Consider the following 16,648-nt stretch of genomic DNA (forward strand, 5'->3'; position numbering starts at 1 on the left):
GCTTCGGGGCCCCATAGGATAATCGGAATGTATCTTGTGCAGCAGAAGGTTCCTTATCAAAGTTGTGCCTAATTTACGATATTGTGTGCAATAACTTTTAAATAAAGATTAGTTTATGTACTGCAGAATTTTATTTCTTAAAATTTTAATCTCGATCAAGGGTGGATTTGATACTAAAGCTTTCATGGTGAAAATATGGAATAAACAACATGGAATAAACTTGCACTACCAGTCATTATTATTAGTGAACAAATATTTTGTAAGAAAATGTTACTCCCAAAGTCAGACCTAACCTGAGCCTAAGCTGTGTTAAGATACTAGAAGAGCAAACAAAAAGGTGTTAGTATATATTGCTCATGTGGCAGTGATCCAAAATCCAACAGAGCTGGTGAATGTACTATCCTAACAAGAAAATAGTGTTAATAATATGATTAACATAGAACTGAGTAGATTTTCTGCATGCATTTTTTCTTTCCCTTCTTGCTGTGTAGCCAAACATTCCGACAACATGCTTCTCAGAAAGCGAAAAGGCCAGTCTGGTATTGCCCAGAAGCCCTTGTTGGAAGTTAAGCCTCCAAGAGTTCCAGATCATGTGGATATCAAAACCAGTCCAGCGAGTGCTAGAGACTCTCCCGGTGGGGAAGGTAGACAGGTCGTGGTATCACGAAGTCAGCCTGTTACTAGTGTGGGCCCTCGCAGCAGGGCTGGGCGTGGTCAGGGTTCAGGGCGCCATGGTGGAGGGCAGGTTAGGGACCAAAGGGAGAACAGTATCCTCAATGAACGCCTTATAGAGCTACACACACGCTCAGAGGATGAAGGTACTCCCATAACACAATACACTAACACACTTGTAAATATCACTGGAGTATTAGATAGTGATTTACACAATATCTTATGATTGGCACATAGTTGTAATGAATAAGAATTTCAATGTTTTTATATACGTACTTGTATGGAAGCCAGAACTCATATTAATACGTTCTTTACATATTTGTTTCAATGTTTTCTTTTTGATTGGGATCAATCATTTCATGTATGTTGTGTGGATGCATTGAAATAGTTCATGGGTTATTATTAATCTACTATGTTGACATGCAGGCTGATGATGTACGTATGTTTTAGTTCATGCTTTTAAAATAGTATAATACCTATTCTGCATAATAAACCACAGGCATGGTTGTTGTGGTGGTGTATTTTGACTGCATGTTTATTTTCCCTGCACATTTTTACTTTTGTTTGAAAATGTATAATTTCCTATTTCTGCTTTTTGTAATATAGTGGTTTTAGAGCATTGTATTACCACCAATTTTACCCATTTTTAAATACTTACTTTCCTTTAAAATATTTCTTAATGATTATGTCAGTTTATTTCTTTAAATTTAATGATACTTAAAACCTTTATTTTTGCTCTTCATTGCAGTAACATACTTATGTAAAAAAAAAACTTTTTTGAGATATTCTACTTTAACCTTAAATCAAGATGTCATCAAGTATTTTCTATAACTTAGATTATACACTACATTTACAGCAGATTATAACCTACATTTACAGCCAATGAGATTGCCTATGGCCTTTAATAAGCACCAGGCCTAATCATTTAAAATTGCAGTTTTAAAACTTACCAGACATGACCACATTTGATTCCCCGCCTGCTACCAGACATGACCACATTTGGTTCTCTGCCAGCTGAAAACATATACTTATATAGGCTAGTCAGAACATATTGGGTGATCTCTTTATGATAAAGAAGGGCGAGCACGCGGAAGGATATTTTGTTTGCTCCGCCAAAGCAATAATTCGCTTGCTCCGCCCTTCTTGATAATTAAGTTATTAAACAATTTCGTCTAACTTTTTTTTGAACAAAGATATGTAACTTGTTAGTTTTAATTTGTGATCATATAATTTTTACAGGGTGTACCACATACGAAGCAGTGTTTGATTTCAATGGTTCCCATGGCAACCATTTGACCTTGAAGCAGGGTGACCTTGTTTATGTGAGCAGAAAAGAAGACAATGGTTGGTGGCAGGGGTCACATGGTGGAATGTCGGGCTGGTTTCCTAGCAACTATGTCCAGGCTGCTCCACAAGGTATATGTCAACTCTATTTAATAACTTGTACTTGAATCAAATATGTGTTTTTAACAATGGAACTACAAGAGAATTTTTGTGTGAAAAGAAACATCGTTTATATGATAAAAATGTACCTTTTTAATGTAAAATTTATTTTAACTCTGCAAGTGCCATGTTGGTTCATGCCATCTTTATATATATATAAATACTTAAAACAAAAACATAAATGTCATGCCCGATAAGTAAGGATTGAGGAAATAGTTTAGAACTAATTCTTATATCTCTCTCCTTTCCTAGCATTTTATATAGCCAACACAGTAAACAACATCTTACCGAATTTGAATACAGTGCAGTGTTACTTAGTTTGAGGGTTGAAAAGTTGCATCAATTGTAAAAAGAACAATGTATGTCAATTGTAAGAAAAAGATTTTATTTTTTTTGGAAAAAAACACACCTCAAGAACATTCTTTTTTGTTTATCAAGTATGAAAGAATCAGAAAGAAATAGATGAGTCATCATCATGAGTGGATTGTTACGGTAATGTATCAATTATGAAATAATTAATACAAGTTGTAGTTAGATATAAACTTTTCCCCCACCAGACAAGCTGGAGGAGGACAATGAGGTGTTGATGCACGGGGAGGATGTGACATCCTTCAACCTGGGTCGAGCCACACCTACTAACCTTCGGGTCTCCACCCTATCTGAGCAGGAGATCGAGGCTGAACCTATCTACTGCAAAATACAACACAAGGTATTACATGTAGCATGCACTAAATATGGCTTCTGTTTAAAGTTGTTTTTTTATATGTGTGAAATCTTATGGGTTCACATATGGCCGGCCTCATCCACAAAAGTTTGAATTTGTCCTCTTTATTTTTTTGGCAAATGTACACATATTTCTTAATTATGGCTTAACTTGGTCACCGTATTAATGGGCCAAATGTCTTTGAAAAGTTTGATAACTGGCAGGAAAATCACAGTCACACCAAAGTTCTAGTTCTTGAAGGAACCCAAATTTTCAGAATTTACAGTGTCCGCCCTCTTACTTTGGCTTTTTTTTATGGTCACTTATCTTCCCCAAACTGGATCTCAATATTTATGGTTGAAATATCTCAGACATGTTTGGTCCCAGCATTCAAGATTTATAGCCTTAAAATTGATTTTTGTAAAGACACTGTTCAAGCTGAAACTTTGGCAAATGTTCATCAGTCATCACCAAGCTGTGTCAAAATGTTTATAGGCAATATATCATGGTCAGATTTTATAACAAGGCTGAAAAACCTAGTCACCTCAAGTTCGACCCTTGAATTCACAATTGTTTTGTTTATGCATACCATAAACTTTGACATGGACATATTGTATAATACATCTAAAATCCTGAAGGCACTATAGAAAAAAATTACTAATCCTGTTTAATGTAATCATTTATTTCTGTTCTTGTACTAGGACAAACAAAGTGTTTGCAGCCAGGGGTCAAACCGCAGTTCAAGTGTCACGCCCACCAAACCAGAGGCAAACCATCCCGGCTATGCTGCACCACTTCAGCAGAAACATGGCAACTCTGCAGAACACTCTAGCCCACATGGTAATTTTTGAGCAATTCAAAACTTAAACAAGTCCCATTGATATGTAGTTGCTCAGTGATAGTCAAAAAAATGATATCAACTAATTGGTGCTGCATTTCTTTTGTTACAATGTTCTTGTCGTGTTTCAAGACATTTCAATTAATAACCTTAAGCAAAAACGATGTACGATTACATAAACAAATTTTATACAATTGTTGATATCTCAGCCTCTCATGTACAACCAGAAAATACTTATTTCATAAAGGACATAAACACATTTTTCTTCACTTGATTGCAAATTAAGCATTACGAAAAATGGATTAACTCTAAGAGGTTTAAGTGCACTTATATATAGCCAAAAATATGGATACAGGTAAATTTAATTAAATTTTACGCTAAAAGTAGTCAAATTTATAAAGATAGTGATTGAGGTACTAAGTTAATAAGGGTTGAAATAAAAGATATCTCAAAATGTTATAGAAAGAGGTTTAATTTTTTTCACTGTTTTTGCAGGTATACCATATGTTGCTAAGTTCCCATTCGAAGCACGTAACCTGGGTGAGTTAACCATCAACAAAGGGGACTTAATCCACTGTCGGGAGGAGGGAAAACATGGCTGGATACGGGGAACCAATAACAACACAAACAAGGAGGGATGGTGCCCTGCCTCTTATGTGGAGAAGGTGAATATTTGGCACCGTTTAAGATTTTAGAACTTCTCCTTGAAATTTTACGTTCAAGTTTTTCTATGTAAAAAGAAAGCAGATGACTATCAGTAAGTATGAAAATGTTTGTTGCTATTATTGACATCAGTATTATTATACCACTGATTTACAAATTATTATTTAAGGGGACTGAATGATGTTATTGTATCGAAAAACAAGCTAGGCACAATTGCATCTTGATTGAATAGGATATCCACATGTGTAAGTCTGATTGTGACTCCAATACAGGTTGTCCACGAAGTTACCCCGGACCCGGCAAGCTACCAGCAGCTGGAGGCAAACACTGATGTTGTAGAGAGACAGGACCTTGTCGGCATCGTGCACCACGCAATTCACTCCTTTGACGGTGAGAAAGCCGGAGACCTGCAATTTGAACATGGAGATTACATCACAGTCTTCCAGGTGGGAATGTGGATTATTGATTGTGGCTGTTTTGCCACTAATGAGAATTTATGCTTTTCTTTGTTTGTAATTCTGGAGAAAATTTTCAATTTTTGAAAGTGATCATTCAAGTGAGATTTGAATAGTTCAACTACAGTTATCATCACTCCAAAGGCTTTCAATACAAAGTTGTAGTTGATGTTCATTATATTAATATGAATTAAACATGATTGTGCTAGACATTGGTTGTTTGTTTCAGGTGTTAGAGAATGGCTGGTGGTTGGGAAGTAAGGACAAAACTGTGGGCTGGTTCCCGGGCTCACATGTCGAGGTAACCAACATACTGCAATCTCTCAGATAATTCTTCTTGTTTTAATTTTTTATAACATACTTGCCTTTCAATGCAATTTTTTATTTCTTGACCTATGCAACAATTACTCATTGCATCTTACATTCATTGCTCAACTAATGCAGGGTTAAAGCCTCAGTACCACTTAGGCCACACCAAATTGATAACTTGTTCATCGGATTTTTTCCAAAAAATAATGGGGCGAGCGAGCGAAATAATAATAAAAGTATTTGTTTTGCATTTAGCAAAAAAGAGGAGTGAGCGTAGAGCGAACAAATATATATAGTCATTTAACTCACTTTTGCTCACATTTTATTCACTTATTAACTAAACAATGATATTGTAAACAGTACAAGGATAACATCCAGTGAAAGAATGATAACACTAAAAGATAATTCTATACAAATATTAGTTTTTAGATCAAACAAATGCTATTTGAGATCAAGCAAATGTATTTCTTTAAACTATTCTATAAATGAAAGAACTCAAAACCAGTTATCCAGTTTTTAAAACCTTTTTCAAAATACCCTATGCATGGCTAAGTTAAAGCCTGGACACAAGCGCCTATGGTCACAGCCACCTGCCTGCCCAATGGAATATCCAAATCTATTAACTAGGTTTTCCACTTTTCCTTAGGAAAACTAATTCTCTATTAAAATACATTGTCATATCTCATGCAATGGAAATGACTAGACAAGGTGACTTGAAAAATAACTCACAAAATGAATATAGGCATTTGTAGTCAAATATAAACTACAGCTATCACTCTTGCTTTGACCACACGATTGGTGGTGTTAGTAGTTTATTCTCCGGGTCTCGGCGTAAGCACATTGAAGGGTCCCAGAGTGACAGTTCAACCACCGCACACCTATCCCGGGCAGAACCAGTACTAGGTGCCTTCACCTCTGCAAGGAACTGACTACTTCTGCACATGCCAGGGGCACTGGTACAGTGCGAATGGTCGAAGAAAGGATTTCATAACCAATCACAACAGAAGTGACCTGGTCCGCTTGGGAATTGAATCCAGGTTGTCCGATTCACAGTCCAATCCTCTACCGATTGAGCTAACCGGGCGGACCGACTACACAATTGGCCTTGGTAACCATTTAAGTTCTGGAATAGAATTTACAAAAAACCTACACCATATTGTAAACCATTTCAGCTAAAAATATGTCACAGAAAATTCCAGCCAGCGCCAGTTTGATTTTAGGCTTTCTCAGAATTTAATGCCTATCTTTTTTAAATTTGCAGATTTTCCTTAATATTTTTTTTAGATATCTTGTTCAAATTTAGACAAGTGATAGAAAACATAAACATATATACAAAAGACACTTTTACTTCTTTTGTACTGCAAATACTGATTGTGTCAATTTTCATATAAAGCATAAAAATATTTCAAGAAAATACAAGAATATGCAATATTTTTTCATAAACAAAAAACAATCAGCATAAATATTTAACACTTGAATGTTTTCCATATATAGTTTAAATACACATGAACATCTAAACAATCTACAAACATTTCTTCGCAACACTTTGTGTGATTAATACCTTTTTCCAATCACACAGTCTGGCATCATTTTTTTTTATCCTTTTTGACTAATATTTACAAAATATACACAATCCAGCTTGTTTGATGTTTTTGTGTGAATGGTAAAACTCATGGGATTGCATGAAGCACATATGATGTCAGTCAGGTTCATTTTTAGCGTCATCCTACTGTCCACGAACACTGACTCATCGGGGACCAAGGCCTCCACCACAAGCACGCCCTTGTCGCCTCATCGGGACAGGAATTTCATGATATAAACCCTTCATGAAGCACTTTCCAATATGAATACAAAATATAATAATTATTAATTAAAATAAATGAGTTCTGAGTGGATTTCACGTTTTGAGTGGATTTCACGTGAAATCCACTGGAATCCTGTATCACCCCGCACCGTTGTATCCAGGTCTATATCGTTACTTGACTCTAATTAGAGCGGCTGCATGATTGAGCCGGTGCTTTGATAATTGTTACGATAAAAAAACGGGGGGGGGGGGAGAAAGGCTACATTCTACTAAACAAATTAGCGCTCGTAAAAAATATAACTAATTTTAAAGTGATAAAGCAAGTGATAAAAAAATAAAAATATTTTTTTGCTTTTCTGAAGAAATAGGTGCGGGAAATCCGATGAACAAGTTATTAATTTGGTGTTGCCTTGGGGATTAAATGATTAGAGAAAAAAATAAAAGTGAATATATAACTATGATAAGAGTCTCATATAATGTCTTGTAAATTGCCGAGGTCAACACACTTCTTTAGTTAAAAGAAATGTTCGGGAAATACCAACAAAATTCAAAACTGGATCACTGACTCACTGTATATATGCTAATGAGGTAGATAAGTGGGTGGATCATAGCGATTTGCACACAGTACCTGAGCAGTTGCCGGAATAGACTCGAGAAATAACCATAGAAATACTGAACATTTTCAAATGAAATTTCACATAAAGAAACTAAGCTCCTGTTTTTAAAATAAATGTGATGCAAGTATTTTCAAATGAAAAAAATCTCAGATTGGTACTCGCTCATGTTTTTGTAAAATGCACTTATCTGTGTATGACAAAATGAAGTGTGGCAAATTATTAGGAGTTTTAAAACAAAGATTTCAAAGCTGGAACCCTTTAGCAAATGTTGATATTTGCTCAACTATCGTTTTGGAAAACCACAATTTTCATATAACCATAAACACCTTTGTTGTTGCCTAATTTTTTGATTGACATTATCACATGATGTTTAAATGTGTGGTTAACTTGTTAAAATATTTAATTCTATTATGAAAGTCCTGGCGGTCTAGTGGTTCAAGGGCTGACATTTAATGGTTATTTTTTCGTTACCTTTCCGGCTAGGGTTTGCACCCCACTAAAACCAACATACATACAGCAAGTGTCTTCAGATGCATACTGGGAAAACTATTTAAACCCAAAACGCCTTAATTAAAAAAATGTTATTAGTTTATGAAGCAACATAGAATTATAAGTGTTCAGAAAGTCATGTGATCTGCTAATTTCGTAATGATGTTGTGCATGCTAACTTTAGATAAAACTTAAAATAACTTTCGGTTTTGTTGCATTTTGTAATTGGGATAAATGCATTTTCGGGGGGTTAAAAATGTAAAAAAGGTTCAGAGAAGTCTTTTGGATATAATAAAATATTAGTTTATATCACTTAAACATAATGGGACTTTAATTAGTGGCAAATGGACATTAAATATATTATCTTGGAATAAAATCATCCCTTCATTCTGTTTAAAAGGTTCCAGTTATTCAAGTCTCTCTCTCACACCTCTTTCAGATGATAGACCACCCTTCCAGTAGTCCGTCCCCTTCCACAGTGTGTTCTGAAAGCCAAGGCTCTTTGGAAACCAGCCATGAGTTGTCTGAGGCTGTCCAGGATATACCAGGGCCTAGCACTCCAACCAAACACAAGCCCACCAGAAAGGCCCCACCGCCCCCACTGAAGATTGTTAACTCCAACTTTAAACCTGACAACTCAAGCACTACAGGGAATTGTAATGTCAATGATCAAAATTTAAAATCTGATCATTCAAAAAAAGCACATGCACCAGATTCTAAAATTCCTGGGCTAGCAGGAAGTAAGTCCCTAAAAATCCCTCGGCCCAAGGTTGCCCCACCTCCTCCACCTATAAGGCAGGATGATAAGCCGCCGACCGATGATTCAGTGAAAGATGGAATTGAATCAAGCAAAGCGAGAATTGACATGGATGTAGAGGACATATCAGGGTCAAAACAAAAGGTGAAACCAGCTTTGCCCAAGAGGTTTATTAAACCAAAGCTGGTTACTGTGCCAAGAGGTGAAGTAAAATTACCGGACAATCGTGAGGTAGGAAATGGAGATGTAAAACTGAGAGCCCCTCCACCACTGAAACCCTTGGCCCCAAAACTGGGACCTATAAGGGCCAAGTTAAGTGCTCCTAAATCACATGAAGATCATGTTCAGAGTGAAGAAGAAGAAGGTGCATACTTCCACATTACTCCACAAAGGAGATTTGATCCCATCCTGAGGCAGGAATCATCTGATGACAACATTGATAGAGCTGAAAGTCCACCATACAGATCAATGGCAAGTTTTGGAAACACATTTGGAAAGCCACCTGAAGAAAAAATACCAATATTTTCTTCGTTTAACCATGTTCCAAAGGAACCTGCCTCTCAACTAGACATGGAAAGTAGGGAGAATGATGGTTCCAAAAATAAAATAACAGTCAGTGAAGACACCTTAAGTAAAAATCATGATGACCAGAAGCAACAAGAGAAAACACAAATCTTAAAGAATGAACTAGAAGAGGATACAGCTATTCAATATGAAAATTCAAAAGAAAAGATGAAGCCAAAATCAGGAATACCTGTGACACCAAAGATGAAACCCTCAAAGCTGCAACCACCAAAACATAGTTTACCTGAGGCCCATGAACCTGCAACATCCTGTGAAGTAGAAAATATGGAAGATAATAGAGTTCAAGGTCTCCACAAGGTGCCATGCCCAGAGAGTTCTGATATACCAGTGTCTAAATCTGAAGAATCAGATGAAAAACCTGCTGCCAAAGAACAAGACAACATGGCCCCAAATGAGCAGTTAAATATAACAGACAACAAACCTAAGGGTGAACATGATAATGAAGTCAAAGTAAGTGATGAGAGACCAAGAGCAGATAGTTTTGGAAGACCACCTGTTGCTCCAAAACCAAAATCAAAGGGATTAGTAAAACCAAAAGTATATTCAAAAGATATAGGGGTAGATATTAAGGCTTTGTCAGAGGAAATGACTGAAAAACAGGATAAACAGGAAACTCAAGACATGGTGACTGTTGAAAAGGCTAAAACGCCCATTGATAGTATACCTAATAGACAGAGAACTAATTCAGAAAATGAAAGCAAAATTTCATCAAGGGGAAGGTCTGACTCTGAAAGTGAGAGTAGACTACCACTGAGTAGTTCAAAAACTCAAAAGTCACCTCAGGTAAGAGGGAGAAAGTCCAACATACCAAGCCCTGGTATAAGAAATAGAAGTAAGGAAAACTCCAAAGTTCATAGAGAAGAAAATGAAAGAGGCAATTCTTCCTGTGATCAAAACAAAGTTGATAAATCAACAACAGATGTAAAGAGTACTACTGTATCAGCACCTAATGATCCGGATAGTTTAAGGAACAGGTCTTACAGCCCTGCTGGAAGAACAGGCATTCCGATGTCCGTGAGGCATCGCTCTAACAGCCCCGCTGGAAAGTCAGGTATACCACCTCCAGGCTCACCATTGAAATCACCAAAACAAAAATCAAGTGCTCTAGTTCAGCCTAAGAAAATTACAAATGGACATGACAAACCTGTTAACAGTATATCTCATAATCCAGCACATGGTGAACCTGTTGCTAAAAGTGGTCAGGAAATGAACGAAGAAAATACACAAAATGACAGTCCCTCATCAGTTTCAAAACCAGACAGGCCATCCAAACCTTCAAGGAAGCAGGGAAGTCAAGATGGGAAACCTCCAAAACATGGGAAGAGTTTACTGCCGGTTATTCACAAGTCCATGGAGGCAAACGTGGGCTCACATAACGGGGTTTCATCCCCCAGTGCTGGGACCAAGGCAAAACGAGGCATTCCTGTTGCCAAACAAAAACGATCTCCTGGTCCAAAGAATTCATCAGCTGAGGAAAACCACAGGTTTGTAAAATTAGTTTTGGTTTGCCATTTTTGACATAGTTATGCCCATACTTATGGAGGGGAGGGGGGGCATATACATGTAGATTTGTTATTGTCATAGTTGGATGATTTTGTAAACTTGGCCATTTCTCAAAGATTGTCAGTGTAAGTGTTAAGTCCCGTATTTATGATGATTGAGAGTAAAGTAGAAAATTATGTTCTGTTAAAGTATCGAAAGTTTCAGTATTGTAGTTCATTGGTGTATAAAATGTTTAGACAGTGCACTTTAAGCCTAAAGTATATCCATGCACTGATCAACTGTTTTCATAAACTATTCAGCAATTAGATTTACACTCATTATTTTTTTCATATACTTACATTTAACTAGAACACTGAAAAATAATGCCTCAAGGACATTATGTCGCCATTTAAAATTGGCTGTTTGATCAGTGGCGGTGTTAATGAAGTCGTTGTTTGTCTTCAACGTCACACTCCTTTTACTGCATTAAAACGTCATTTGACCAAACACTATGGTCAGATTTCAGATTATAACTTTTTCCAAGTATTTTGAAGATGGTGCTTCCATTGGAATAAAAATGCAATTGAAAGTATATCTTCAGTCATCTAATTAACAAAAGTGTACTATTCAGTTTATTAAGTTTGTTAAAAATATGTTCAAATGGACATGCTAGTTAGGTGTGCCAATATATGAATGACCATTTATAAATTTTTCAATAACAATTAATGTAAATATACCATTGGTATCTTATTTTTCCAGCAGTGAACCAAATAAAGGGTCCCTTTTTCAAGCAACAAAAAGCTACACAGCACAGAATGATGGGGAGCTGACGTTTGCGGCTGGAACTTTCGTGAAAGAATTAAGTGATGTAAGCTTTACTTAATACATATTGTAGAACTGTTTCACAGCTTACTTAAATTTATTCTTCTGAAACTAAATATTTGGATTAATATTTATGTTTCTAAAATTATGTCATATTATAATTTGTACATTTCAATGCAAATAATGACATTTTGTAAGAATTCTTCAGATATTAAGATCAAGAAAGAACATTATTTCTTTAAGTGAGGTTGATATTCATCTGATTTGTACCTCTTATGACCCTTGACATCTATCGCCTATCAGGTTTTCATGATCTAAGAGATGTTTTCGTTGAACTGTTATTTTTTTTATTTTTTAGAATTTTAAATCAAATGATCAAATCAATGTTGATGTCATTTCACTTGATGCATGCTGAACCTTTCAGTGTGACAGAGCAGGCTGGTATGTGGGTATGCTGGCTGATGGAACCACAGGACTTTACCCTGGGAATCACTTCCAACCTAGCCCCGTAGCAGCTCAAAGTGAGGCATAGAACCACAGGGCTTTACACTGGGAATCACTTCCAACCTAGCCCAGTAGCAGCTCAAAGTGAGGCATAGAACCACTGGACTTTACCCTTGAGACCACTTCCAACCCAGCTTGTAGCAGATCAAAGTGAGGCATAAAACCACAGCAATTTACCCTTGGGACAACGTCCAAACACTGTAGCAGCTCATTTTGGGCATAGAACTGCAAGACTACCCTGCGGATCACTTGTAACCCAACGCTGTAGCAGCACATAGTGAGGCATAGAACCACATGGCTTTAACCTGGGCATTACACTCAACCCAGCCTGTAGCAGTACACACTGTGGAATAGAACTCCATTTTGGCTCAGAGAAACAGAGGCATGAACAGACTGTACTCTGTGTACCCCAGCACAGCCTAGTAAATACAGTTTAGTCAGTTGTTAGCATAATGTTAGTACCAAACTGACAGTTACCTATCCACTTGATTAGATATTACGGAGCTACTCATTAAACCCAGATCAATGCAGCCCAAGCTGTGTCCATAACGAGGCCGAGATTAGCTGGTTACAGATTTCTGAACAACACAGCTTGTGTGATGAATTGTTGTTCATATGTCTTGTTTTCACGGGAAATGGTGGAGTTTGTCAGTTTTCACGGGAAATGGTGGAGTTTGTCAGTTTTCACGGGAAATGGTGGAGTTTGTCAGTTTTCACGGGAAATGGTGGAGTCTGTCAGTTTTCTCTTACATGGTTTTAAACAAAGCCTTTTCTATGATGGAGACTGTAATGTGACCTCGTAATGATTGGAGTTACTTGGACTGCAAGAAGGGCATCAACAGACATTAGGAAGTAAAAATGTGCCATAATGTGTGTATATAGTGCTTGGATGTAAATTAATTTTAAGAAAAAGAATCTGTCGGAGCATTTTGATTGGACAGTGAAATTAATTTGCCAGTACATGAAGTTTGAACTGAATCACTGAGGAATATCTAAGGATCAGAACTGTATTGATTATGACCCCTGGAATGCAAATGTAATACTTAGTAATTTACATGTTGCTTCATTATCATCTAGTTAGTAAATGTGATTCATTTGATAACTTGTTTTAAGAATATTGAAATCAAACAGTATAAGCTGTTAAAATAAAATCAAGTAAAACATGGTTTCTCCACACAGTGAATGATCATATAGATAACTCATTTCTGTGATTTGGGAAACCATTTCTTGTACACACATATTTAACAATCCTCCACGTGATTTTAACTGCTTTCAGAAAATATTTATTAGTTTCAGAGAAATGTCTTCTTAGTAAAGCACGTCTCACACAATGGTTGATATCATACTTGATGCGCTCATAATGACATTACCTGTTGTATAAACCTTTGTATAGCTTTGACATTTATAAATGCTCATTAATCTTAACATTGTATAACATGTATGTTTTATAGTTTGTGATGCTTTGTGCAATGTTCGTGGTGCTTTATGTTGCCTTGTTTTGTCCTTTTGCCATAGTCGATGTCTCGTCTAATATGTACATGTACATGTATGATAATCATAAGGGATGTTTGTAATTGTTCCAACTGTAAATCATGCAACATATGTTCCATTTTCTGCCTGAGCTTTTCTGGATGAACGTTGACCAAGGAATAATTGTACAGTTGAAAAAAGAAGTTTAAAGAGGAAATATGGCTGTTAGCTCAGGCCAGGCTGTGGTTCTAGCTAAAGGTCACAATGTTGGTGCTAAACCCTGGACTACCAAGGAGAAAAATGTCTGATTAATGGACACTGTAGAGGCCACATGGTTTCATTATTATAGGATTTATATTTATAGTGTTGGAATTCAGAAAATTGTTTTTTTGTAAACATGCATTGTGGTTCATTTAAGGTGTACATAATGTACATAAAAATGCAATTGTGGATGATATTTATCTTACATGAATTTATTTTTGTTAGTTTAATTTCTATAGTAATTGTTTGTATGAAATACGTATTTGAATCTCTTTTACATTGTAATATAAAACATATTTATACAATTCATTATTATGCAATTAAAGTTTAAAACAATGTCACTTGTATGACAAGTGTTTCAGAAGCTCTTTCAGCTAATGAGGACAAAACAATAATAATACTAATCATCTTCCAGAAGGGACGTTAAATGGGAGTTCTATGTGACAGTGCTATATACTGGTGCACATAAAAGACCCAGGGTATCTCTAACCAGAGCTTCATTCTGTTTCTGCACTATTGTGTCAATGACAGCGTTGAAAGGCTGATGGCATAACAAGCCTGATTTGTCTTATTTACAATTTATTTCGCAGGCAATATAAATGGAAGCAAATAATATGTTGAGTGGCCCAAAACTGTAACCGACAAGTGCCTGTCATTACCTAAGAAAAGTTGATGTAAATCAATGAATTTTGCTATTCTCATAAAAGTACCTGATAAACCTCTAGGTACTAGGATTTATGAACATTGCTTTCATTTCGCAAGTTTATTGCTAGTGTTCAGTAAGTCAAATGCAGGACAATATTGGCGGAGGATGTTTTGATTATTCTTTTTAAATAAGGTAAGGCAATTAGTCCACACATTTCCATTTTCTGATTGATTATGTATAATTACATATTACCCTCTAGTTCCTCACCAAGATTTATTTAAGATTCTATGGCTTGCTTTCAAATTCACATAAACATTGCAATCTTATGAATATATTTAAATTAAACCGGTCTTTTAATAGGCACTATTTTAAAATGCAGTACACCTTTATTTTGTAACACCGTGAATACCTCAGCCACTTTTCATCAAAAACAACCTCGGATGCATATGCACGGTTAACAATGTCAGAAATCATTGAACTATGCTGCAAGTAGATCCTGTAGCAATTTTAATTTAGCAGTTAAACTGAATGACTTTACTCTTGGGAATCTGCAATAATACACTTCACTGGCAATCAATTGAAACTACGGTAAGTCATACAAAATATGTGTTAAAACACTTAAATGAATACTATAATTACTTAAATATGCACACACACACGCACACACACACAGGACTTTTACATGGAGGATAATTTCATTAATAAACATTAAATCTTTTATTTAATTAATATCTATAGGATTCAGTAGCAATTACGATAATAATTTCTGGCCTTATGGGTCTCATCATCATCACCAATTTAATCTAGTTAATGGCAAGCAGGCGTGTACAACCGCATCATGTTCTTAGCAGTATTTATTTATATGAAAAACTACAGAAACAAGTACAATAGTCAAAAGTTTAAACATAAACATGACACAGGGTCAACAACAAACACAAAAACAAACACAAACCAGAAACATGGAACAACAACACAAAACAACACAAACAACACACTACATATATAATATATACAAAACTCAGGGTGTTTATAAAGGATTTTTAGGTTCCACATTCAGGATTGAGGTTTTATCAGCATTCAGGGTCAGAAAGTGTTATTTTACTTTATTTTTTTATCACAAGTTTGACAGTGGAAAGCATCCATAATAATATGAGTGTAAAATTCCATGAAGGACCATGATGTCCAAAATATTTATAATTAGAGTGTCTTTCTGTATTTAATTTTAATTCATAAATGTAGATATTGTGCAAAGTTTCGCTGCCCCCTGGTGTAATATCAAAATCCCCTGGGAAGCCTCACAAATGTGGCATCTACGTCTGTTCAGTGTCTTTTCATTCTGAACGTTACTGGTTATTATATTTCTTTAATTAAAGGAAACCTTGACCTGAAGATCCTGGCGGATTTTGAATCCATTTGTACAAAAGCTGTAAATAACTTGAATAAGCAACGGAAAAGAATCATAAGAAAAAGCTATTTTACCAGACATTTATTAACAAAAGGTTAGCATTGGTTCCATATAGTCCATAACCTTCATCGAGGAAACAATAAAATCTTATATTTTGGTAAAGAAGTTTATTTTATAATAAAGGTAACTATAACAACAAAAAGATAAAAACAAAATTTATCAAAAATAACATATGAAGAAAGATGGATACAAAATAGGGATGCAAACGAATGGCAAAACTGATATTCGAATATTCGGTAATTCTTTGGATCGAATATTCGATTACCAAAATGAATATTTAAGAAATGTAGTAAACTACTGTTATTGTTCACTACAGTGCCTTTTATATAACCGGAGCACGCGACGGACCCTTATTTTCCCCAAAATTATACTAAATAAATCCAACAAAAAGCAATAGATTTTGAACAAACAAAAATAAAAAATAATTTAAATTCCACAGCATTCATATTTGTTAACAAGGCCATGATCGTAAATTCCCGGTTGAATGTTGTGATGCACCAGCGGATGGTCATTCTGTAGGACGCACAGCCTCGTTCTGGGATTTAACTCTAATAAAAATAACCATGGAAAAAAAAACTTACTCGGGAGTTATTTAAATAATAAAACGAAAAAAAAACTCAATATTTTACTCATCTATTGAACAACAATGTTACACTTCAAAGC

The 16,648-nt window shown here is 35.7% G+C and overlaps 1 protein-coding gene across 9 annotated transcripts in view; it reads left to right on the top strand.

Moving 5' to 3' along the window:
- Positions 1 to 14,211, top strand: part of LOC128229111 (uncharacterized) — a 30,472-nt gene extending 16,261 nt beyond the window's left edge. For 7 of the 9 annotated variants that reach the window (XM_052940791.1, XM_052940792.1, XM_052940793.1 and 4 more), the window contains 10 exons: positions 492 to 818; positions 1,912 to 2,088; positions 2,673 to 2,824; positions 3,520 to 3,658; positions 4,152 to 4,321; positions 4,592 to 4,765; positions 5,004 to 5,075; positions 8,433 to 10,819; positions 11,577 to 11,685; positions 12,064 to 14,211. In XM_052940791.1, coding sequence (XP_052796751.1) covers positions 492 to 818; positions 1,912 to 2,088; positions 2,673 to 2,824; positions 3,520 to 3,658; positions 4,152 to 4,321; positions 4,592 to 4,765; positions 5,004 to 5,075; positions 8,433 to 10,819; positions 11,577 to 11,685; positions 12,064 to 12,171 — 3,815 coding nt within the window. In that variant the 3' untranslated portion in view covers positions 12,172 to 14,211. The remainder of the gene's footprint in view (positions 1 to 491; positions 819 to 1,911; positions 2,089 to 2,672; positions 2,825 to 3,519; positions 3,659 to 4,151; positions 4,322 to 4,591; positions 4,766 to 5,003; positions 5,076 to 8,432; positions 10,820 to 11,576; positions 11,686 to 12,063) is intronic. The other 2 variants (XM_052940798.1, XM_052940799.1) reach the window with 1 other exon arrangement.
- Positions 14,212 to 16,648: the final 2,437 nt, after the last annotated feature.

Source organism: Mya arenaria, chromosome 3 (assembly GCF_026914265.1).
Source record: "Mya arenaria isolate MELC-2E11 chromosome 3, ASM2691426v1".
Classification (NCBI taxonomy): Eukaryota; Metazoa; Mollusca; class Bivalvia; order Myida; family Myidae; genus Mya; species Mya arenaria.